This window comes from Haplochromis burtoni, unplaced genomic scaffold (genome assembly GCF_018398535.1).
Source record: "Haplochromis burtoni strain Fernald_Lab_line unplaced genomic scaffold, NCSU_Asbu1 Contig_463, whole genome shotgun sequence".
Lineage (NCBI taxonomy): Eukaryota > Metazoa > Chordata > Actinopteri > Cichliformes > Cichlidae > Haplochromis > Haplochromis burtoni.
The window spans coordinates 297920-323549 of record NW_024582824.1 but is presented as its reverse complement, the minus strand read 5'-3'; the positions used below and the strand labels follow the sequence as shown (position 1 = coordinate 323549).

General features: G+C 38.9%; 2 protein-coding genes across 2 annotated transcripts in view; both read right to left on the bottom strand.

Moving 5' to 3' along the window:
* Positions 1-786: 786 nt before the first annotated feature.
* On the bottom strand, positions 787-17317 carry si:dkey-9k7.3 (circularly permutated Ras protein 1). Its single transcript, XM_005946345.3, has 19 exons — positions 17149-17317; positions 13401-13452; positions 13124-13180; positions 10197-10328; positions 10020-10106; positions 9850-9935; positions 9531-9728; positions 8304-8348; positions 8120-8209; positions 7017-7168; positions 6848-6929; positions 6624-6751; positions 4229-4313; positions 4040-4146; positions 3766-3878; positions 3538-3649; positions 3279-3419; positions 2285-2378; positions 787-1646 (listed from the first exon to the last, which is right to left on the bottom strand). The coding sequence occupies exons 1-19, from the start codon at positions 17197-17199 to the stop codon at positions 1503-1505; spliced, it is 1956 nt and encodes a 651-aa protein (XP_005946407.2). The 5' UTR covers positions 17200-17317; the 3' UTR covers positions 787-1502.
* A 1301-nt stretch (positions 17318-18618) lies between these two features.
* The window catches only part of tkfc (triokinase/FMN cyclase), an 11235-nt gene continuing 4223 nt past the window's right edge, over positions 18619-25630 (bottom strand). The window contains exons 5-17 of the mRNA XM_005946346.3: positions 25015-25093; positions 24830-24919; positions 24218-24252; positions 24048-24132; positions 23872-23961; positions 23314-23430; positions 21077-21196; positions 20642-20779; positions 20463-20569; positions 20269-20375; positions 19404-19437; positions 19213-19305; positions 18619-19125 (exon numbers count right to left, since the gene is read on the bottom strand). Of these exons, the coding sequence (XP_005946408.2) occupies positions 18967-19125; positions 19213-19305; positions 19404-19437; positions 20269-20375; positions 20463-20569; positions 20642-20779; positions 21077-21196; positions 23314-23430; positions 23872-23961; positions 24048-24132; positions 24218-24252; positions 24830-24919; positions 25015-25093 (1254 nt within the window). The 3' untranslated portion in view covers positions 18619-18966. The remainder of the gene's footprint in view (positions 19126-19212; positions 19306-19403; positions 19438-20268; positions 20376-20462; positions 20570-20641; positions 20780-21076; positions 21197-23313; positions 23431-23871; positions 23962-24047; positions 24133-24217; positions 24253-24829; positions 24920-25014; positions 25094-25630) is intronic.

Sequence of the window (25630 nt, the reverse complement as noted above, 5' to 3'; positions counted from 1 at the left end):
TGTAGAAAGTTCAATTTGGTCTAAATATTTGGATCAAATTGACAGTCTCAAAAGGTTGATTATGTTCTGGACGTAGCATTGTCAGTGGGAGAAACGTTTCGTCACAGTGACTTGTTCAGTCTCAGCTGACTGCAGGTTTCCCCAGTCTTATAAACAGTACATTTGAATAATGACTGAAACCAGCCCACTGAAGGAACAATGGACTGGGAGGTCAGTTCCTTGATTATTAATATGCAAATTGTCATGACCAAATTGACAGTAATCAGTAACTAATTACTGATTATTTCCCCTCAAAAGTAATCCCATTACTTGAACTGACTTTTTAAAAACATGATTTACAACCTGAATAGGTGATGAAGCGATAGATCTTTCAGCCCAATTCTACTTTTTCTGCATAATCCATCATACAAAGTGTAATCAAATGAAAAAGTATCTTTTTAAAACTAGTTTTATTAGTTTTAATATTTTAACTTAATGCATCAAGCAAAAATTTAATTATATGCACCATTCTCTGACTGGAAGAAATTTGTTTAACATTTAAACCTATTTTCTGCACATTCCTGCACATAAAATAAAACAATTTTTGGTGTTTACACTCACTCTTTCAAATAGATGCAAGTAAAACACAGCAGAAAATAAATAAAAAAGTGGGGTAGGCGGATGTTTGCCCTGGTGCAGGTATGCCACAGTGGTCATGTCAGAGGAAGGATCTGGGAGTTTCTCTTTGAATTTCACATTGCCATGGCAGCGTACTCAGTGCTTGCTCTGAAGTTTAGGGGTTTTTTCCCTGTAAAAAGAAATTTTCTTCCCAGACAGTGAGCAGCAGATGCTGATGATTTTGTCACTTTTTACGGAATCAAACTCAAAGTAAGGTCAGTACTTCCACGCATTAAATACTGCACCTCATACTCCTGCACTCGTTATATTATCCATTGTTAATCTGCACACAGTTGCCACGAACGTCACACTCGCTTATGTCATTGCCATGAGACACTCTCACAAACGCAATGTGAGAGTAACGCAGTAACGCAGCGTGCTTACGGGAAAGTAACAGTAATCTAATGACCTTTTTTGCAGTATTAATGCCTTACTTTACTCGTTACTGCCCATCTCTGTTGTAGACTATTAAGAAATATAATTACAATACAAAGAAAACTATAATCGTAACAGCTTCTACAAAGTCAGTTACAACCACTCTAAATTCTTCAGTTTATGAGATTTTGCATTTAAAAATGTGATAAAACTCCTCGTACAGTTTTTCTAGAGTAGATCAATGTTGGAAAAATTGTATCCATTTCCAGCTCAATAATTAGGCGTGGAATAAGCAAAGAGGTAGGAGCTCTTATTGAATCTATTGTACAACAGCATCTCAGACACAGAAGATTTTTAGTCATATACATTTGCCTGTCTGTACTCTGGGCTTCTTAAATAAAAAGAAACTATGGTTCTCTCACTGCTGTAAAATTACTTGCTTAATAAACAGTTTTGTTTTGTCTTTTAATTTACACAGCCTCCATGACAGCCTTTTTCTTCTTTGTGGTCTTCTTTTGGACATTAACTGTGTTGCTGCTGTTGTTGTTGTTTCTGACACTGCTGGCTCTCTTCATCTGGTACACCACCTTAGCTGCTTCATCAGAAAGAGTCAGCTGTAATAGATGTAAAAAAAATTGATAATCTGTGAATAACTATTTTTTACAAACTCATAAACAGACTTATAAACAAAATCTAATATCTTGTTCCAGTGGATCTTGTACTCTTGCACTAATTGCAAAATTTTCGTCTATGGAGAGGTTCAAAAAGTAGCTATAAAAACTTTATTCACTGTGGTTGCTTGAAAGGTGCTGACCATTAAGGGGCTGTGATGGAGTTCAATAAGCTCATTCTCACTCTGAGTTTAGTATTTACTCAAGTTAAAATTTATAGGGTGAGGGCTATATTTTCATATTTACGACTGTTAGAAGTTAGTATTAACTTTGTTGTTGATCTGTTGCAATGTATGTGCAGACAAAAAACAAATAAAAAAAGAAAGATTATGAGTGCACAACATCTGATTAATGTTTCATGAATTCTTGTGCTGCTTCATTGGCAGTTGTATAAAAGTACGATTTTCCAAATCTTTGCCTGCTCAGTCACAGACAAACACAACATCTGACACATGTAAAAATAAAATAAAAATGAATACTTCCAAAATGTTCATGTTACATAAACAAAGGGTTTATATAATGATACAACTCACTGTGTGAAATTTCATCTAATTGTCTTCATTAAAAAAGTGTATGAATACCTGGGATTCCGTGGTAATGTCCTCACAAATTGTCGTCATGGTTTCCATCCAGTTACCATATATACTCTCTTCCTTTTGGATTGGCCTCCACTTGCTGTAGTTTAGAAAGAGGCACTGTTACTGCCTACAACACAGTAAAGTCACACACACACTTGAACTCTAACCCCTTAAAACCATTCCACTTTCTTCTACTCACTTCAACCGTTAACGTAAAATGATCAGGTGGTGGCTCAGTGGCCCCACAGTACAGGTGAACTGATGGGTCTAGATCCCCCCCATTCAATGTGTACTAAGATCTGCATACATATCTGCTTTGCTATTTATTGTTATAGGGATTTAAAAAATAATAATCTGAACATTTATAAAAGTTTAAATGTCCGGTAGTAATAAAATAGTGACAAGAGATTAAATGCCACACTTGGAAAATATCTTTCCTACAAAGGCAGGCAGCAGTAACTACACAAAAGTAATAAAGTTGAGAACATTTGCATAATTATTCCTCAACATAATGTATAACACTTTACGTTTGGACTATATAAAAGAATACTAAGGTAAGTTAGTTTGTTTTTAGGAGAACTCGAGCTTCTTTTCTCTGTATGATAATGTTTAATGACCATTTTATGCACGTGGTGTCTCAAATTTAATTCCTGAAACACTGAGTAGCCAAATGTTGCAGAAAACAGTAGCTATATTATCTGGGATCTATATAGAGTTGTTTTAGCCACTTTCTGTCACTTCTACAAAGTAAACACTTCTTCACATTTCTTATAAATTTTGTGTAAAACATAATAATAAAAATGCTTGTAGTAAAAACAGATTTCGGTCTGGCTTTCACTGACTTAGGTCCAAATTCACCAAATTGACTTTTTACAGGATTCATCACAACAATAGCATGCAGCATACATTATCAGTGCCTTAATAGCTGGCTACTGAATCTCTCATATGTGCATTCATTATTACCTTTTTCTCCATGTATCCTCTACAAGACTCATACCTGACTTGTTGCATCAGGTCTTGCTGTGCTTTCAGCTGCCTTTGTGCCTCCTGCACTTTACCCTCCATGGTTAAACTGGCACAGAGCTGTGCGCAGTGAACATCGAGCACTGCCATGTTAAGTCTACCTGCAAAAATCCGACTTCAGACAGACAGATAAACAAGATGAAATTAAATATATAAATATATTTTATGATTAACTGGAACACATTTAAGTTAATGATTCTAAAAGTATTTAACACCCAGCTCCAGCTTTTTACCTGCAGGTAGTTGCTGGTCGCTGTTCGGTGATGATGCGAGTGATTCTGTGTTGGTCTCTGGTCTTGAAGCTGAGCTGCATTTGGAATGGAAGCGTTCCTTTCTGGAGAAAAACTGGTGAATACAGACCAATATATAACAAAATAGATTAGACTTTGGTTGATTCTATTAAATGCTTTCTGCACTAAAAATGATTTTTAAGCAGTAATAATACAGCAGAGTTGACCTACATTCCATAAAATCTGGTTTTACAGCAAACTGGAAGGTGATCTCCAGACCTTTGGTGACATTCCCAATCTCTCTTACCAGTTTGTGATTGTTTTCATCCTCATATGGAAAATACCTAAAGTGAAAGAGAGAGAAGAGTGAAAATAAAAGAAGGAAACAAAGGAAATTAATATTTTGGATACCACTGCACCACTCTATATTATTATTGTTATTAGACTAACATACAATCGAGTATGTAAAATGTTTATGTGGCAGTGTTTTTACGTTGCCACTCACACTCCATGAGAAGCGAGCAGGGTTGCTTTGACTCCTGTAGCTAGGACGTTATCTTCGGAGACCGATTGAATCTCTCTTGCTACCGTGCCAATGCTGACAATATTTACCTGCGCAAGCCAAGGAGCAAGAGTTACAGTAATATGTTCTTCTTTGTGTTTGCTTGTGTGAATTAATTTGTGTCTATCTCACTCTTCCTCCCGTAGCATCTGCCAGTTTACCAATATCAGCCAGGCGACAGTCTGTCCCTTCAAAAGTCATTACTGATATTATGACTCTGAAAAAGGAAAGAAAGAGATATGTTTTTCACAGAATTAGACAGGTCTTGTGGCTGATGTGCTCAGTTCATGCAGATGTGAAAAGTTCAAAGGTTTGAGCTAGACACCCTGCTGTAGCCAGGTGAGTCTGAATTCTGGAATGCTGTAGAGTACATGTGCAAAGAGTATATAAAAGAGTGTACAAACTGTAGCATGTAGCTGTAAAATGAAGTCTTAGTAGCAAATTCTCCATTTCTACTCCAGAACAAAGCATATGTTTCCAGTTTTTACTTTGTTTATCCCAACAAAGTGACTTTTTTGTGCTGATAAGCCACAAGTCAACTGATTTGCACTGGAGTAAAGGCTCTTAAACTTCACCAGATGTTGACGTCTTTGTTCTGTTCCAGATTCTGGTCATTGTGAACCTCTCCTCACAAGCATTTCTTTTTTTTTCTTTTTTTTCCCCCCACTGTTTTATTTTGACTGACGGTTTTATTTTTACAATCCCAATCAAAAGTTTAAGAATACTTGAAAAATGGCAAAACAAATCATATTTTGCATGGCTGGATCTTAACAAGGTTCCAAGTAGAGCTTCAACATACAATAAGAAGAAATGGGAGGTTTTTTGAGCATGCATAATTTATTGAAAACAATGCTTAAACTGAAAAAGGCTGTTTTACAGCTGATCAAAAGTTTAGGACCACACCTCCAAAAAAAAAAAAACCTGTAATTGCCCCCAAAACAGAAATCAGTGGCCACCAGTGGCCGTTTGATGCCTCTGCACAAGCTCCATTGTTAAACTGAAGGAAAAATCACCCCAGACCATTATTGTGTCCCCTCCACTGTGACGCATAGAAAACATCTAAGGTTGGATCTACTTGTCATGCCAGTAACGTTGGAAACCATCAGGACCATCAAGGTTAAACAAAAATTTTCATCAGAGAATAAACTTTATTCCACCTTTCAATGTCCCATGTTTAGTTCTCTCTTGCAAAGTCCACATGGTCAGTTCTGTGGCATTCAAGGAGACGATACCATTGAAGACGTTTTTTGTTTTTGAGGCCCTTCAAACTATATGCTGTCTGATGGTTAGGGGGCTGCAGTTGGCACCAGTAGCGGCCTTAATCTGGTTCGGGAATTGTCCAGTGTCTTGACAGACAGCCAATTGGATCCAGTGCTGGTGAAATTGTTTTGGGTCTTCCACTTGACTTTTTTGTTCCATAACCCCCAGGATCATTTAAGAAATTCCAAATGACTGTTTTACTGCGTCCCACCTCAGAGGCGATGGCATGTTCCGAGAGACCCTGCTTATGCAGTTCAACAACCCGACCACGTTCAAAAAGGGAAGCTTTTTTGCCTTTGCCATCAGAACATCATGACAGTGTGACTATCTGACAGAAAATGACAATGAACCCACATTTTTGCACAAATTTGGCCTTTTAAAGGCATGCGGTCCTAAACTTTTGATCAGCTGGTATTGAAAATAAAAATCTTTTGCTTTAATTACACAGTCTGCACTTGAATCTGTTCTGTCAGGAACCTTGTTAAGATCCAACCATGCAAAATATGATTTTTTTGTCATTTTTCAAGTGTTCATAAACTTTTGATTGGGACTGTGTAATTAAAATTAAAACAAATATATTCTGTAAACAGAAAAAAGTAAAAGATTTGAAATGGTAAATGGCCATTTATCTATATTTGTATAGCGCTTTACTTAGTCCCTAAGGACCCCAAAGCGCTTTACACATCCAGTTATCCACCCATTCACACACAGGTGATGGCGGCGGTGGCAGACACTGGTGCCACCGAGCCCTCTGACCACCACCAGTAGCCAACGGGTGAAGTGTCTTGCCCAAGGACACCACGACCGAGACTGTTGGAGCCAGGGCTCGAACCAGCAACCTTCCGATTACAAGGCAAACTCCCAACTCTTGAGTCACGATCGCCTACGATCAATATTTGACAGGAATATCTCTAAATACCACACAATTTCAATACTCGAAGAGGACAGGATGAAGTTTTAAATCTGCAAAACAAAACAGGACTATTCTTATCAGCTGCTGTGTTTAGGAGCAGAGGTGGTGCCTGTCTGACTTTGAGGCAGACTCTTGTGTGGCAGGTAAATGATTGTTCACCAGAGACATGGTTAACGCAATTAAACATTGACAAATGCTCAAATGCGCAATTAAACATTGAGCATTTGTCAATGTTTAATTGCGTTAACCATGTCTCTGGTGAGCAATCATTTACCTGCCACACAAGAGTCTGTAAACTTCATCCTGTCCCTTGACAAATGCTCAACAACTTTGTGCATGCATGTGAGCCCTTACCCCTTCTGTACCGCATCTAGAGCCAGCTGAGTATAGAAATATGGAGTAAAGGCAGAAGGAGTCAGAGAGGGAGCTTCCTCCATCTCTCCCAGTCCGATGTTTGCTTTGCCATCAGTACATAAAATGACCTGTAAATCACAACAGCCGCAAGGTTCTTGTTAATAGTGGTGACAGTCACAGCACTCAGTTGTCCCAATCTGATATCTGACCGCTCATTTACTCACTTTTGACCCGGGGTACCTTGAAGCCATGGCAACGGAGGCTAATGCTGCGGGACCAAGACACGTGGCTCCATGTTCCCTGAGTCTAGAGTCAGAGATGTGGAGAAAACAAAGAGTGTTTCAGACTGTACAGAGCATTCTTCCATGTTTCTAAAACACTTCTAACACTTACTCTTTGACCCTCTGTATTAGGTGGTTGTAGGTCTCAGCGATACAGTGTGGGATGTGGTAAGTCACACCCTTTTCCCATATATGGTCGTAGTCAACTAGCGCCCAATCCCTGAGTGTGATAGGAGCACTAGTACCATCACCATATATTACAACCTGTGAAACCAGCAGAATGTAGTTAGAGCACTCCAGGGGCAGGAGATTTATAAGGTCTTCTTCATTTAATGTCTTCAACATTTAATTCAAATTTTGACAAAAAAACAAATTCTCTGGCAGATGAGGGCAGATTGCTTCTCCCTTCTGTCTGCTGAAGAGCCATCTTCTACAGAGCATGACAGTTCATCATGGTAAACAGGAAGTCCTCTTGTTTTTGTGGGCCAGGCTACATAACTGTCAATTATGCAAGGTCCAAAGGGGACAAAAACAGGAAAACATTTAAAATTCTCTCATGTAGTGATAAATAAGGGATTCAATGGACTTTATAAGTCTGGTTCTATGAACAAGGACGTCTTATGATCTGCTCCACTGATTTTTCTATTTTACAACATTGAGGTAAAACTGGAGCAATGCACTTAGTTATAGCAACATAGAGGAATGCAATTAAATATTCATTATATCTTGAGTGACACGATTATATATTCATATAGATTAAAATTGGCCAAAAAAAAAAAACCCAAAACCATAGGAAAGACAATAAAGGGCTTTTCTATTCTATTCTACTCAAAAAATGAGAAAGATCGCATGGAAGTAAAAAAAAATGTAACAGTAGAGTAAAAGGTAAAAAAAAAATAATTTAGTTTTTGATGTCGTTGTTTTAAGGTAGCAATATAGACAGCAAAATACCTAAAGCTTTAGCATCCCCACTCCTGATAAGGACCCCAGGTTCAGTCTGAATCAACCATAATGATTTGTTCTCATTGTGATTTCTGGAGTCCAAAGACATAATGAATACTAAACACCTTTTACAATCTTTTACCACATGCTAGTTGGATGGGATAACACTTATATTTGTATTTAAATGTTCACAAAAAAGAAAGATTCAAAAAAGCAGCATACAAGAATCAGTGTTATAATTAATACTACTACTACTATTGCTACATCTCCTACCTCATCGTTAAATGTCACCAGAGCCACCCTCCGATGAGGGGACCGTTGCTTTATGGTGAATAGTGCCCTGTAGAGGGCGTCCTGCATACCCTGTGAAGACATACCAAAACAGCACAAACTTTAAAACAAAATGATTATGTTAATGCAGCTCAGCCAATCAAACCACAACAAATTATCCTCTCACCTCTAGTCTGGATACGTATGTTACAGAGCCATTGCTTGATGGAACCTAAAGCAGAGCAAACATGATAAGACTGAACATTTCAAATGGAGTTTTATTGTGATTTAATTAACCTACAATCATGTGGAAAAGAGGTTTCAACTGTGGAAAACTGAATGTCTCTTTACTGCTACTACAGGTATTCAGAAGGTAAGTAGCAGCCAGGTGCTGCTAATTAATTACACTTGTTTAACTGATAACAAGTGAGTGTAGGCACCTCGATGACAGCAGACATTTTGGTATTTAGCTATATGTTACCACAATGCCACAATCTTTTTAAGAGTGGATGTCCCAGTAAGTCCACCCGAAGAACAGATTGTGCAGCGCTTACATAAACTGCAAGAAACTTGAGAGGTGCATCTCAGACTAAGTTAGCATGTTAAATGTAAAAAATCTTGACAGTGCCATTAGAAAAAGACTGAACAAGTACAGCTTGTTTGGAAGGATTGCCAGAAGAAACCCTTTTCTCTCTCTGTCTAAAAAAAATAAATAAATAAAAAGTAAATAAACTTGCATCTGAGCAAAACACAAAACTTGATAGAGACAAGACTGCACAGACGAGATCAAAGTGGGAGGTTTGGCCAAAATGTAGAGTGAAACTCAAACACAGCATATCATCATCAAACACCTATATTGTGTGGATGCTGATTGCAGCTACAGGACCTGGGCACCTTCTTGTCATTGAGTCAGCCAACAACTCCTCTGCATACCATTCTTTATTTTAGAATCAAATGTAAGCCCATCTGTCCGACAGCTAAAGCTTTGTCCAAATTATATCATACAACAGGACAAGAACACACAAAATCTACAACTGAATGTCTAAAAAAGAAAAGAATCCAGATGATCCAATTCAGAGTCCAGACCTCAAACTCACTGAAACGCTGTGGCACGTCCTGTTCTGTGGCAGGACCTTAAGAGAGCTGTCCATAAATGGATGCCTGCAAAACTCAATCAACTAAAGCAACACACTTAAATGAGAGTGGAATAAGATTCTTCACTGAGGACTTGACGACTGATAAAATCATGCAGAAATGCATTTACTTCAAGTTATTTTATGCTCAAGGTGATCCTACAAGCTTTTGAATCATGCAAGAACTCTTTTTGCAACCACAAGGGTAGCCTCCAGCTTTTGATAAACAATGCCTGCAGGAATTTTACCCGCAGTGTGTTTGAATAATGCAATCCACACACCTCTGTAGTAACGCTCATGCTGCCAGAAGTGTCCACGCAGAAAACAACTAGCGTGTCCTCTAAGTTCTGATAGTCGTCTTCACTCTGTCTGGGCAGGTAAAGGTCATCACTGCGCACACCGGCTCGCTGGCCAATGCACAAAGCAGCTAAACTTTCGTCTACGCTGTTTTCATATCCACAGAACTCACATCGCCAAACCTGCACAAGAAGAAGAGGATTTGCTTTTGTTTGTTTCAACTACCTTTGTCCAGTGGAAACCAGTTAATCAATTGGTTGAATCCAAAGAAATAAAAAATTCGGCAATTAAATTACCACTCACGTTCTTCTGTAACGAACTGAGACATGACAAAGCAGCACTACATTTCCCACAAATCACTGGCCTTTGAAAAGTCTCCATGCCTGAGTCTGATAAGCAAAGAAAGAAAAGAGATTAATAAAATCCCCAAAAACCTTGGAAGGAAGTGTGTTTGCATGTGTGTGCCCCCTGACCTTGACTAGTGTCAACCAGTTTTCCAACATTGAGTGAGACAACGTTGACGTTGGCCTTCAACCTGGTTAATCCTTCCAGCTTGTCAACTGATGAAACGCAAAAAGGAAATGAGAGAGAGAGAGAAAGATTAAATATCAAATATAAAACATAAGGAAAGACTGGCAAATCAAACTCACGTCTGGGAGGAACAGGAGGAGGGAGGGAGGGAGGAGCAGACGGAGGCTCCAAGGAGGAATTGTTGTAAAGAGGAAGAGAAGTAGGCCGAGGTTTCCTCAGTCGACGAGGGGGCAGCGGTGGAGGAACCTCATCTGAAGTAACAAGGAAACACTGAATAAATAGCCTACAAAAGCAAAACGTATCAAGTGACATGCTCTCTAGGACATGCAGAGTCCAGGCTATGGCTTTATTACCTCACTGCAGTCATTATCTGATGTGCATATGTGAGATCTTTTTAAAATCTTCTTTCAAAACTTGTCTTAAAACATTAAAGGTCTATCAGAATAAAACTTCCACCAACCCATGGACCTAAAGGAAATGGCTACAGCTGATCCGATCAAAGATTGTGAAAATTAACAGCTGATTTTGTCTCTTTAAATTTTGAGTTGTAAATTTAAAATTCACTCTCCTTAAAAACAAGCAAACAAACAAAAAAATATTACATTAGTCAGGTGGTCACACTTGCCCTTTAGTTTAGTTATCACATTTCTACTCTGTATTGTTTATTCCTTGTATACTAACTGTCAGCTATATATTAGCATGAATGTCAGGCCTTTTTAGGAAACCCAGGAGCTTTTTAATCAGCTGACCGTAATCTTACTAATTTCAGTACTATCTCCTTTATCTTTAACCCTTGTATGGTGTTCGGGTCTGTGAGACCCGTGTTCATTTTTCTTCAAAAGAAAAATCACACAATTAATTATTTTTTCACGTGTAAATGTGTTGTGTCTTTCCACTCACTCCACTTGATTATAACTGATTTATTTATAACATTTTATATAAAAGAAAAACGAGAAGCACATTAATTCATAAATGTGATCTAACAAAGGTAAAGGGAAAAAATTAACCATGTTTGCTGTTCATATGTCTTGTAATTGGGATGAAGTAAACATCTGTTGAGTAATTTAACATAAAATTGTTTGATAGTGTTAATTTGGAAAGCCAAAACTCTAGCGGGTCCACCAGACCCATGAACACTGGCTGAGTAACAAAAATACGAACACCACACAAGGGTTAAATGAACAAACAGAAACAGAAGCCATGATTTATTCCTGTTGGTGTAAGGCAAAAATAGTACATTCTGGATAGCATCTGACATGCAGTGGCTTCATTTTTTTCTGCATGAAAATGAGCTTAACACCTCTGGTTGATATACGGCCACAAACCATGACAGAGCCTCCACCCTGTCTTACAGATTTTCAATCAGAATCTAAATCAGAAATACTTTATTAATCCCGAAGGAAATTATAGGTTACAGCAGGCAGCACGCTAATGGCGCATGCACACTTACAAAGGAACCCTCTGACCAAACTTTACACAAACATCACATTGGGAAGACATGTCAGAGAGGTAGGCTGATAGGAAAAAACAACACAATTCATAACATGAGGTGAGAGGAAGAGGGGGAAAAAACTCCACTCAGACTGAGCTGCTAATGGGAGAAGAGGTTGAGAACAGAAAAAAACACCCCAGCACAAAAAGCCTGTATGTCTGTCAATACACCGTAGAAACACAAGACAAGAAACACTCAGTGTTGTACCTTATCCATACCTATTGATGTAAATTTGAACCAAAAAGTTTAAACTTCATGCTGCTGATTTTCAGTCTGGTGAAGTAGAGGGGACCTTTTCCCCAATCGAATCATATAATGTTGGTTCCCTTACCTAACCAAAGACTAAGTGAAAGTGAAACTAAACTAGGAGTGAAATCAGAATTAATCCTAGAAGTAATGCAACATGAAGTCTGAAAACAATCCAAAGTAATAATGTCTTAATGCATGCTCAATAATCCAGACAAGGAAATCCCAGAAAGTTTATTCTGTTCGCCTCAACATTTCTTCACTGATCCAAGTGACTGCATCCATCTCAGATGATGAGATGGAACCACATAAACCGTCGCAAAATGATCTGAACCTAGCACCACTAACAATAGGCCGTGGCCTCGATTTGGCAGTCGTCAATATGCAAATTGTTATCAGTGGCCATCACATGGGGAATGGCTGCGACCACACTGGACCACACTGGACCACACTGGACCACACTGGACCACACTGGACCATACTGGACCACACTGGACCATAAGAACCACATAAACCATTGCAAAACAATCCGAACCATTGACAGTCATGTGACATCAATGCCAAAAAGTCATAAAAGCGTTCACTGTGAGACCTAATATCCATCTATCTAGCTGCAAATATGAAAGCTGTTTTATAATAAATGCTGTCTTTTTGTTAGATTTTTCTGATTGAACTTCAACCAACAACATTTTAAGGCCTGAGGAACTCAGAAAAAATTCTACAGGCCATCTGTCACCATCCATCCATTCTGTTGTGCTTATCCAGCCATTTACTATCTATCTGCAGAACAAATAATACAAATCTTGATTTTTGTTTTTATGATCTGCGTTAATACTTGTTAATACTTGATATGTGGAATATTTACTTTATTTCTTACATTAATTTCACTGAAATTGATTTGTGTTGGTGAGAAATTCAATTTTACTGGCAATGGGGGTGGAGCCAGACTGATTTGGACAGATTTTTTAGTTTTATCAGCATTAACTGTCACACTCTTCTAACATCTTGATAATTAGAGCTATCTGACATCTTTTTCTCTGTGTGGACTTTCCCTTGTTGAACCTCTATCTTTACATCTCCTACACAGTTCGTCTCTTTGTCTGTCTTGCATTTGCAAGCATGCCCACACACACACACACGCACACACACACATTACTACTTAATATGCTTTCCTGTTATTTCACTGCAATGCTCTTGAGAATTTAATCAACGCTCTGGCCAGAAAAAAGCAACGGTTCATCACCATCAGCGTCATGAGAGCTGCATGCTTGTGCACATTTTTTGCAAGTGCATGAGTGAGAAAATTACCTGCTTGTTGTTTTACTGGCACTATGTTGTCATACTCGGGCCCCATAGGAAAAACGCCTGTAGTTGGAGGAAAAACCCTTCGTTATAACAGGTTTAAGCAGTTATGCACGCTCTCTTCCTTTTTGGTGGCACTTAATACAAACAGACGCAGATTGTTCTGCAACTCAGGGTCAAAGATGTCAACATTTCACCGGCTTAATGTACTTGAAAGGTTCTAACTATAGCAAGCATGAGCATTATTTGTCACATTGGCGAAGATTCACTTTAAGAAACTCACCTGGTCCATCTGGACTCCAGTTGCAAACAACATGGCTGCAAGCAAACTCCATCTGCAACACACAGATATTTATTTAAATTGATTGCGACACCATTTAAAAGACCCACAATCTCTTTGGGTTTTTATCTTTAAGAGACAAATGAATCAGATAATGGGGACAAAGAAAGCGAGAAAAGCTGACATATCAGCTTCATGACTATGGTAGACGAGCTTCCTGGCATTGTCAGTGCGTTGTCACCACAGCAGCTGTTCCTTTGGTTTGGTTATTTTTCTTGTTAACAGGTGCCTGAGTAAAACACTTCCTGTTATAAGAACAGGGAAGAAATGAGAAAACATGAGAAGTAATGGCTTCTTGAATGTGAAGAAGGAATAAAAATAGCATTTTTCTTCAGGTTTGGTTTGTTTGGTTGAAGTATGGCTGCAGACACTGAAACTAGAGAACAGAGCCAATGCCATTGAGGTCAACGTGAAGGAAATGACAGGGTTTAAAGTTCTGAGAACTGTTAAATTATTAACCAGATTTAGATTGTTTTTAATCAGAGCATGGTGGCAGTCACAGAGCAGGCTACAGACTAATGAGTGTTAAAGGGGTCAAACCACAATCTCACACCCCCAACCAAAACCCCCAAACAGCTCTAATGTGACTCCAAAATGATCTCAAAAGCCTATAAAATAAAAACCTACACATTATTTTAAAGCAAAAAACTCATGTGTTTGGACTGTGGGAGGAGGAAGGAGCACCCGAAGGAAACCAACGAGAAGCCGCAGAGAAAACATGCAGGCTCCACACAGAAAGGCTTCCTGTGAGCCGACAGCCAAACCGCTGCACCGCCCTGCCCTGATATGACTGCACTATCCTGCTGCTGATTAACACGATGCCTTGAGAAATGTGAGGTTTTTGACGTGTACTTTAGTGACCAGCTAAATTTCTTCTACGTGGACCTTAACTAAAGCAAAAAGGAAAAACTAAGGATGACTCTGTGGATACTCAGAGTGATTGGTCAGATAAATATGGTCATTTATGTTTTCAGACAAATTTTTTGAGAACATTTCCTTCTTTCTTGTTTCACAATAAAAATGTGCGTAATTTCTATTTTTTTTATCATTAAAAGTTCATGATCCTTAGATTGTGCACCCCATGTTACACCCAGAAAATGAAAATGACGACGCCAGTCAGTTTATTTTCAAAAGTTTCTTTGGAAAAGTTTAAAAAGGAAAGTTTTGTAAGACTTAAAGGTAAAAACTGTTTTAGTGTATAGCAGCTGCTAGCCATACTGTTGTTGTGTCTAATTTCAGCACATGTAGAGTAGAAATTTTAAAAGTTCACATTTTTCTGTGTTCTTCATATTTTCACAGCTCTATGTTGTGAACTGTTTTGAACCATGTTTCCTCCAAATTTATTCACGAAGCAGACGTTCAGTTTATCAAGACAGCAGCTATCTGCACTGATGACAACCAGAAATCCTCATCTAAGCATGAATTCCCCTTAGAGTAGAATTATTATTTTTTTAATTAAAGCTGCTTTATAGTAAAGGTGTCTTTTTTTATGTCTGTTTTTGTTTTTTGTTTGCTTTTTTCAGATGGAACTTTAACCAGGTACATTTTAAGAGCAGAGGGACTCAAAAAGATTCTGAAAGGAAAGGTTTTTACTGTGTCATGGTGAGCTTATAGTTCATGATCATCAAAAAAAAACTGAAGGTAAGCTTAGGTATCATTTTTAAGAGCAAGATTTGCTCTCAAAAAAAGATTCAAACGTAAGTAATCTAAAACGAACCACACAAGCTTTACTTTAAAAAAGAAATTGTGCATTTTGCTATGAATTACTCTAAAAACATTTCTCACCATCACAGAGATTTAAAGGGTTTTTAATTTTTTGGATTATAGGTAGAAAATCCTGAAGATCTCTGGAGCATTTTGTTCGAGTTTTCGCTGAAAGCCATTTTGAAACAAGAGCGGGCTGAACCACAACATTAGCTCTACTCATGCAAACTCATTGCTTCAAAAAAAAGTCACATCAACCCAAGAGGGTCGAGCTACACTTATTTTGAGCTTGCTATAATTAAAGGAAAATAACGTAAGCAACAACTTAAAATAACACACCAAAGTCTGACCCTTTTCTCCACTTTATACAAGCTTTGTTTTACAAGTACTCCTGACTCAGAAAGTCAAGAATGCACAGCAAGTAAGACAGCGTTTTCTCTGTTCCTGTGACACACACACAGCAAATAAAATACAAAAGACAGAGGTCGGCACCTCTGTGCTGCTCAGTATGAAGGCAAAAAGTACTAATGACTCTCACTTAAATTACTTAAGGAGCTTATTTGCATTTTTACACAGCAAGTTGGGCATGCCCGGGATATCATTTCCTTATTTTTGCTTCCCTAAACCTCACAACCTCGGTTATGCTCAGAGGTTATCAGCTCTCTAAATCACTCCAGGTTGCTCTATAAATAGGTCAATCTTGGCAACCGGGACCAAACAAGTTGAGCTGCATACTTCACACATGTGCAGCAGAGTTTCTGCAGCTTTTGCAGCTTAGTTTCAAGGTTTGCATCAGTTGGGTACCTGAACTACTTTCTAGCCTTTCATAAAAAGGGCCTCTGGTGGGATACACCTGTCACCCAGTTTAATTCAGTAAAGCTGCTAAACTGCATCTGAATGAAGAAGAAAGGTGATTTGAGAAACTTTGAATGTTGTATGATTATTTGTGCTGGACAGGGTGGTCTAAGTATTGCAGAAACTGCTAATCTGCTGGTATTTTACTGCACAGTGATCTCTGTGGTTTACAGAGAATACTCTGAAAGGGAAAATATAAAGTGAGCAGCAGTTCTGGTGCCTTGTTGATGTCAGAGGTCAGGGAAGAATGACCAGAGACAATGGTACCTCAAATAAACACTCATTACAGCCAAAGTATGCAGAAGAGCATTTCTGAATTAACAAGGAACCTTGAAGCAGGTTTAATTCAATGTTATTTATATAGCGCCAAAAACAGACAATAAGACATTGGAAAAATGTTGCCTGGTCTGATGAGTCTTGATTTCTGTGGCAAAATTCAAATGGCAGTCAAAAGTTGGTGTTACATGAACATGGATGCACAGATCGATGCATTGTATTAATACTTCCATCTGGTGGTGCTGGTATAATGGCATTAGGCACATTTGGGCCCCAAGTGAGCACCATTTAAAAACCACAGCCTGCATCAGTGTTATTCCTGGCCATGACTTGCCTTTTCAAGTCAATTGTATTTTATTTATATAACACCAAATCACAACTACACTTGCCTAAAGGTGCAAGGTGCAGAATAATACACCATGTCACAAAGATCAGGATAATCTCAAGATGGTTTCTTGAAGATTACAGTGAGTTCATTGCACCCAAGAGGCCTCCAAAGTCACCATATGTGAGAACAGTAGAGCACCTTTGAGATGTAGTGGAACAGGAGATTCACATCATAGATTCATGAAGATTCCAGCATCTTCATGAATCTGTGCCATGAACAATTATCTGTTTTCCTAAACGACAAATTAATCTCATCTGTTGTATCGGTTAGTAAATTAATTCTTTATACTTGTACATAGATTCAATTTTGAAAAGTGGATAAAGCAGGTGCATATCACGTTTGGAAACTTTAGTCCAAAACATTTAATCAAAAGTTAGCTAAATTAAAAATACACGACTCACTCCTGAAAATAAAAGCTGTAACAATAGTTTTATCGTGGATACACACACACAATAAGAAAAGAAATACCTTTGCAGCGGTCTGAGTGCAGCGGTGTCGCTCAAACTGAAAGCGTTTCATGAAGCATGTTTCTAATATGTGTGAGAGTGTGGGCGTGTTCAAAGTCTAAACAGCAACACTTTGTGCATGTGTGTCAGGAAGTCGGTGCAGAGCTGGGGTTTTTTTTGTTTTGTTTTTTTCGTTGATACAGTGTGAAACGAAGTTTGAAAGGAAGCAAGGAAGACAAGAAAAGACTTTATCTGCACGTTTTAATCATCAAAGAGAAAAATCTTTACAGACTGTGAGAATCACGACACGGTTGTTGAACCATGTCCACTCATTTTCACTGTGTGGAAGAGGACAGGGAGTGGGTGTGTGCTGTTAAAGCACACATATCTATATGTACACATAATATGTCTTAGTTACTTTATTATATCAGGACTGTCCTACTGCACTGGAATCTAAACTACATTTAATCTGTATTAGGCCACACAGTGGAACAAGAAAGATAAAAGACCTTCATATTTAAAATTAAAAATATATAAAAGAAGCAGCTGCTCCAACTCCCTTCAGGACCCAGAGTTGAATATGAAGATAACACCGTACGGACACACGGACAGACTGACAGACATCAAAGGGTAGATGGACACTTTGATGGATGCATGGATAGATAGGTAGACAGATGATGCATGCAGGAATCATGGATAGATGTGTAGATGGGTGGATGGATGATGTATACATGTTTGGATGCATGCATGCATGGAAGGATGAATGGATGGATGAACAATGCATACATGGTTGGATACATTGATTACTATGGAGATGCATGGATGGATATTGTATGGGTAGATGACTGCATGCATGCATGCATGGATGATGGATGTTTGCATGAATGCAGGTCATCTTCATGTTAATATTTTCCTTTCATATCATCACATCCTGAACCTTTTACCATAGGAGGTGTTAAACCCACCAATGAACTATGAATGCTGCTGCTATAAAAGTTGTGTTGTGTGAAGAACAAACGTGTATCTGAACAATAAAAAAAAAGGTCTACAGACCTGGCAACAGATTATGTGCTGCATGAAAGCGATCATCTTAGTGTGCACGAGTTGTGGCCTCACTTTAAAAGCTGCTGTATTGCAGCCTTTAGGATTATCTTTACTGCACATCATATAGCAGGAAATACAACAAAAGAATTTCCCAAACATTTATCTTCACTAATTATCTGAATCATACTGATATCAATCACACAAACCCTTCATAAAGTCAAGATCATCGCTGCAGCAGGAAGAAACGGTGATGGAGCATCTGATCACAAAGTGAAAAAAGCTGGGCTCTCCCTTAGAGACAGAGTGCAGAGTTTGACCTTTCAAGAGATGGACTCTGGCTTCTCTGGAATGCCAGTAATCCCTGTGATCCCAGATCAGTACCAGAAAAATGGATAAATGGATCTTGCTTTTTTAATAACAAATACCAAAAATCAGTAACACCAATCTATTAATAGATTTTTCCTTTATTAGTAGAAACTATGAATATTCCCTTCTGCTACAAAGGTCTCCTGCTGTTCATATGATTCAGTTTTCAATGGAAAATGTTTTAGAGACAATACCAAAGTTATTTTTCTTGATTTTTGCTTTACATCTTTGCACTGCTGCCATAATTTTTTACATCCTTTTGTTTCGTAAACTCAGTTTAACAGCTTGTAATGACTTACTTTGTGTATAGTGTGAAAAATAGCTTCCAAAAGTGTAAAATATGCATCACAAAATCAAAATATTTTAAATGATAATCATCACAGTTTTGTTTAGGTAGCATTAGCCCTCTACTCTTATCCTGGTGGCTGCATCACTTTCGCCCCTCTAGCACCTCCAGAATAGCTTTCAAGATGGTTGCCACAGCTACAGCACCAGGGTCTGGCAGGCTGACCAGGTTGGGTGAGATGTAGCTGGCTCTCCCAGCCCTTGCTTTAAGGTCACGAGTTGCCTCCGCTCCTGAAGCAGCTTTCTGTGGAGACCAAAGCAAAAGGAACATTATGTAGAAAAATCTGCTGAGTGAGCAGTGCAACCACATCAACACCAGGTGGCACCATACCTTCACAGCACTTTGCAGTACAGCCATGTGTCCACCAGATGGAGCTGTGGCCAGCTTAATCAGTTCATCAACTGCAGGGCACAAAGCATCCAGCTACAAGGTAAGAGAAACAAAGAAACTTCACTGCTAAAGACACTCTTCATAAATTAGGTCATTCAGATTAAATGAGATTTGGGGGACAAAAATCTTACCATTGTTCTGTCTCCAGGGGCGGCACCACCATATCTGCAAGAAAGTCAACATTTAAGTCCGACCTGGCCATTGCACAGAAATCTGGAGGTTCGGTTGAAAAACAATGAAGACAATTTGCACTTTTATCTTCCTTGACTTTTATTCTCCTTGAGTTGTGACATACACTAACAGCCCACTTACTCATCTTTGTACTTTTGAGATTACAGAGGAACTAGCAGCAATGCAAAAATGGACTATGACAGCTAGTCATTTGTTCAAGGACCTAACTGTATGCTGCGATAAGCTGGGTCTGAAAAGGAAGAAACTTGCAGTTGTTGTAGACAATGGCTGTCCAGATCTGACAGGGAAGAATACTGGATTTTTGCAGAGGATACAAGATAAAGTGACTTACATGAATCCAGAACTGAACTTGGTATTTTTGCATTGTGTTATAAACCAGGAGATGTAGTGAAATTCCCTGCTAATATTAACTATGTTCTGAATGTTGTAACTTAAAGCTTCATCCGGCGAAAGACCTGATGAAGTCAACTCAGTGTTGGACTTTTGGAGGAGCATGACACTGAAAATGGTGACATAGGCTACCACACACCTGCCAGGTTGGCAAATAATATGGGATCTGAGCATTAATTCAAAAGTTAAATGTCAGGATATTCCAGAGCTTTCAGACTGGAAGGCAAGTATAGCATTTGCTGATGATGCGACTGTAGTAATGAATAAACTAAGTTTCTTTTAAACCAACTGGAGAGCAGCACGCCAACATTGATCATAAGATCAAAAACTCTGGAACAGCAGTTAAATGGCCATATGAAGAAGAAAAGTGGACTTTGAAATAAATACAGACATGAAAATGTTACCAACCCTTACTTTTTCATTGCTTCTGTCCCAGCATTCATAGCAGTGGCCCAGGCTGCAGCATTGCTCCGCCCCTCGGTCACATGACCGGCTGCCGCAGTGAGGAACAGACTGTACAACTGAAATAAACTGAGCATTAGTACATGTGCTTGTGCTGATTAAGACAGAATACTGTAGTCAAACACCACTTGAATCAATAAACCCACCGCTCCTGAAGACCCGCCCATTTTCTCCTGCACCAATCCAGCAACGACTGATAACAGCTTCCCGGGGCAACCGGGGACCACATGTCCTTGAAGCCACTCCTGAATGGCTGAACAAGCATCTTCACTATTTTTACAAGTTCCTCTTTAAGCTACTGAAGATAGTAATCACAGTTTCTTACCTCTAGCAGCCTGAGCATGAGTATTACCACAGTCTCCATCCCCGGACGCACGATCAAGGGAATTGAGTTCCTCCTGCTTTTCCAACAGAGTGGAGCAAATCTTCTCCAAGGCTTTATGCATCACAGGACTAAGTGGTCCTGCCAAGAATAACAAAACAAACTTCCATTTAAAAAAGCCCAAACTATTTTATTAAGATATAGATCAGAAATTATATACTGGGCTAGAGAGTAAGAGTTAATGGATGTTATGTGTCCTAACTGGAATGTCCAATATGCCCTCTCTGACAGCACAATTTGTTGGTTTCCTTTTGTTCATCCTGTTTCAATTTCATGCAGGTAAACAAGTTTTAAACATGTTCAATTATAAGCCTTGAATAAGTAATGCATTACAATAATTGATTGCAATACACATACACAAAAAGCTCATGAACTAACCTTCAGAGTGCTTCTCATCTTGTGGCCGTTTGATGGTTGTTTGTGGTTCTGTGATGTAGCTGCGTCCACTCAAACACACATTGCTGAGGTTTGGCCAGGCAGGGGCAGTAGTCTTAGCATCTTGATAGGACAAAGGAGGTGTGTGTTTTTCATTAGTAACAAATTTATTTATCATATAAATCTGTGTCTCTGAACCCATATGAGAGTGCTTATTTGTGTGGTTCTATCAGAAGTTAATATTCACTCATCATGGGGATGAAATTCCTGCTAAGTTTGGATTTATGATTACTTTGAACCAGTCCTTTTCCAGGGTAGAATAATTGTTCAGCATAAATCTAATAACTTAATTTAAATCTAATGAGAAATCAAGAACTGGGTGCAAAAGTCTGAATTTATTTAAGAGAGAGATAAGATAAGACTTTATTGATGCCACAACGGGGAAATTTTTGCGTCACCTCAGCTCAGGTACAGATATCAGAAGGAAATACAAAAATACAATAAGTACAATCAATGAAAAAAAGTAAGATAATACACTATATACAATGGTAGCATACACAGTATGTGATTATGGATATGGTTGGAAATATGAAAGCCATAAACTATAAAGCTTGATATAGCTATTGTACCACCACTATTCCTGTTTATAGACATGTACACACACACATGTACACACTAAATATACATATGTATACATATACATACATGTATACCTGCACATGTCCATACACATGGAAGGTCCACTATGCATGAAGTGGTGACCGTGGATGTTCACAGTGTCCAGTGACTTATGACATCGTGATTTTTGGGTTGGGTTTGGGTATTTTGGGCTTTCACACTCAGAGTAGCCATCAACAAGCTCCTGGCATAATTCTAGCATGATATTTGATCATTCTTCTTGGTAGAATTAGTGGAGTTCATTTAAATTTCCTGGTTTCCTGACATGGCCGCAGCTTTCAAGCATAGTCCACAAATTTTCAACAGGGCTGAGGTTGGGGCTTTAGGAAGCTCACTCCAAAAGCTTACTTTTAGCCTGCTTTATCCATTTAAACCAATTTTTAAACCAACCGTGTCCAAGTTTCAACCACCTAGCTGTCAATTTGAAGGGAAGTTAAAGAACTTAGAGGTACTCCTTCTTCATTATTCCATCCACTTTATCCAATGTACCAGTACCACCAGTAGCAAAACACCCTCAGAGATGTCATAGTGTCATACAGTGTTTTAAGCTTTGAAAGCCTCACCTTTACTCCTCCAAACATCTCTCTGTGGCCAAACAGCTCAATCTTTGCCTCTTCTAATCATAAAGCATTTCTTCAGAAGGCATTTCAGTCAAGCTTGAAGATGTAAGTTTTGGCACAGGATCTTCCTTCTTGGGCTGTACCCTCTCAATCCATGAAGATGTAAAACTCGCTTCACTGTGGACAAACGCGCTGGTGTTCCAGCAGTTTCCAGTTTAGAACTCGCTTTGATGATTTCTGGGTTGTTCCTGAACATCCAAATCAGTCTCGTGAGGGTGACAGTGGGTCTTCCTCCAGACTTTGGCAAAGTGGTGACACAGCCTAATAACGTCAGCTAATGACCTTTGAATCTGAAGTTTTTTTGAAAACACCTCCAAGAGACCATCCCAACTTGTGTCATACATCACTCGGTTACCTTTCCTGCCCAGTAGTAGTTCCTCGCATCAAAGATGCAGAAAGTAGGTACATGTTGGTGAATTTCACAGAGATTTCATGGTCTCTGCTCTCTACTTGCTGCTAGTCTCCTCCACTCCATAAGGGATTGTTCAGACATATGACTTTCAGACTTGAACACTCTCACACTCTCACCTCTGGGTCAGACTTGTTTTCACATCTTGCCTCATGTGATTAGGTAGAGGATCAATAGGGGGTCCATGACCCTCTTCGGGGGACACTCACATAGGGCTTAAAATCTATGACTCTCCACCAGGTGCTCTTAGAACCAAAGAAGCCTCTCGGATGAGAAGTGAAACTTCTTCAAGGAAACTCCAAGAAGTCCAGATGCTTTTCTTTCCAAGCTCTTTAGACCACTGGATTAGTTGTTTGCCTCGTGGTTTTCATGCCAAAGAGCTGACTGACTGGTTGCTGCTGCCATGTCGATCATGTAAGCATTCACTTTGAAGCTTCTGAAGTTTGAAGTTCTGAAGCTCTGAATACACTGTGATGTTATGACAAAGGCCCTCACAAGTTTAGAAAAACAAAGCTATGTGTTTGAACACTTACCTATCAGCCTCAGTGTTTCCTTGTCAGCCCTCATCAGGGTCAGCGACACTCCTGCCATCTCCAGAGAGGTCATGAACAACCCAGACATCACCCTGGCAACCACCACTCCACGGCTTTCTATAAAAAACACCAATCATATTCCAGATTATCGAATGATCGTGCTGTTCCCCCACCCACCAAAACCAGCCAATCAAATCACATCTGAGCTCATGCTAAGTGCTAATAAAAAATGTTATTCAATAGCATTCATTAACGTTCCACTGTGGTTTCTTTTAGTTAGTCTAGCTACTCACAAAAACTGCCATTCATAAGCTATGAAAAATAAAAGAGACAAGGTTATGTTTTACATGGACGATATTTTAACTCACAGGGTGTAGTGAGGTAGTGAGATGCAGGTATTTATTTTCCTGTATATTAAAGTTAAAATGGTGATCATGTGAGAGAAGCACAGTAGGACCCAGCTAAGTATGGTTAAATGCTTACCACACACACACACACACACACACACACACACACACACACACACACACACACACACACACACACACACACACTTACCCAGGCAGATGATGGCCGATCTAGTCACCACAGCCATCTCTAGGCAAGACAGAGCTCCAAGGTTGTTCACGCACACAACCACACTGTCTCCTGTACGAAAGAGGGAAAAAACACACACATGGAGAGCAGCCGTACTAACGGTCAGCATGATACATGATCGATGTCATTTAGTGAACCTGATTTCAGCGGCAGATGCAATTGGCTGCTTGGGTTGGTCATGTGGTCTATCATGGTCTTGACCACCTCATCAGCAGAGGCCACCTGAGGGAGAAGATCAACAGAAACTGAGCCATACAGCCTGATGGTAAAAGCACATTCAGGCTGTTAAGGTTCAAATCCGACTCACCTTTGACCTCTTTATTCCAGGTTCCCCGTGGATACCTGAAAATAGAAAGAAAACACTGGCTGTTATTTCATTTTCGTCTCCTGTCCTCTCGCCATCTGTGTATCTTTAGAAGAGTTTCCATCATTTTCTCAGCTTTTACAAGTGAATTTCCTCCAGTTTTATGAATTGAATAGAAAACTCCACTCAGATTAAAGACACCCAACCCATTTAACATGCTGAAATTCTGACATCCCCATCTCCCCATTTGACTGAATGAATTCTTTGGAAACACTATTTTATGCTTCACTTAAACCATTTTGCTGCTCTTAACTGCTCTTGCACACCACTAGATGGTGCAATTCAGTCATTTTCTCTAAAATATCACTAACATGATGTCAGATCTGCAGAGAAAGTCAAAGATGGAGATTGGCCATTCTAACGATCTGGTTTTAAATCATTTGTCACAAAAAAAAAATGTAAAAAGTATTCATTAGCTCGGGTGGAAGTTTAGTTCTGGAAATAAAAGTCTAGATAACTGGTGTCAGCCCAAAAGGCTGCTCTCCATATTCTGCCACTCTCTTTCTCCTGCTCTCACAACTCCACCTTTTCCATCCTCCTCTAATCATCCCTCACCCAGCCCGACCTCCATGTCTCCTGGCGGTAGATCGAAGGAAGGCAGGCAGCCGGGAACGCTGCATGGAGACAGACTCACCCCCAGAGTGCCTGGAGTAAAACAGAAACATCATTAAGAAAAATATTCCAGTGTTCCCAGAAAGTATTAAATGTATTAAAAAACCCCAAAAGAAAGCGCGACTCACCGATCCTCTTTAAAATCTCCGTCACCTTGGAAACAATCTGATCCAATGAGCAGCCCTCTTCTGCTAAAGCACCAGCCAGCTAACAGAGCGAGAGACCACATGTTTAAAGGCAAGAAAAATACTACAAAAATCTAATAAAAGCATCAATGATACAAGGCTGCATGGTGCAAAATATACAAATTCATGGTTTCTGCTTAAGTTCACAAGATGACGTATACTTTCCTGTTCCAACAACCTAGATCAACAAAATACAACATCATAAAATGACTCACAACAATGACGGTAAAATAAATAAATACAAATAATAATATAAAAAGAAATACACAAAAGAGCTTCATTCAGTGGGAAAAAACAAGGAGGGTTTAATAAAATGTGACATTATTATTGTGGTTCTAATAAAAATATGTATTACAAAAAATAATTACGTGGGAAAAATAAATAATTACAGGGTAAAGTAAAAAAAATAATGCCAGAGTTTATGAATGAATTATTGTCTAATTATTTTTTTAATTAAATTAGACACATTTAAGGGCATATTATACATTTAATTCATGTTTGATGTTGGCAGTTTCAGTCCTCCATACATTTAAGATTTGTTTTTGCTTTTCCTTTTTTT

Bases quoted from the DNA above. Each gene is read 5' to 3' on its own strand.
- si:dkey-9k7.3 (XM_005946345.3), bottom strand. From the start codon at position 17,199: ATGAAACGCTTTCAGTTTGAGCGACACCGCTGCACTCAGACCGCTGCA. The intron at 13,181-13,400 runs GTGAGTTTCTTA...CTCCAACTACAG, and splicing joins CTGGAGTCCAGATGGACCAG to GCGTTTTTCCTATGGGGCCC. The intron at 3,650-3,765 runs GTAGGTCAACTC...TGTATTCACCAG, and splicing joins AAAACCAGATTTTATGGAAT to TTTTTCTCCAGAAAGGAACG.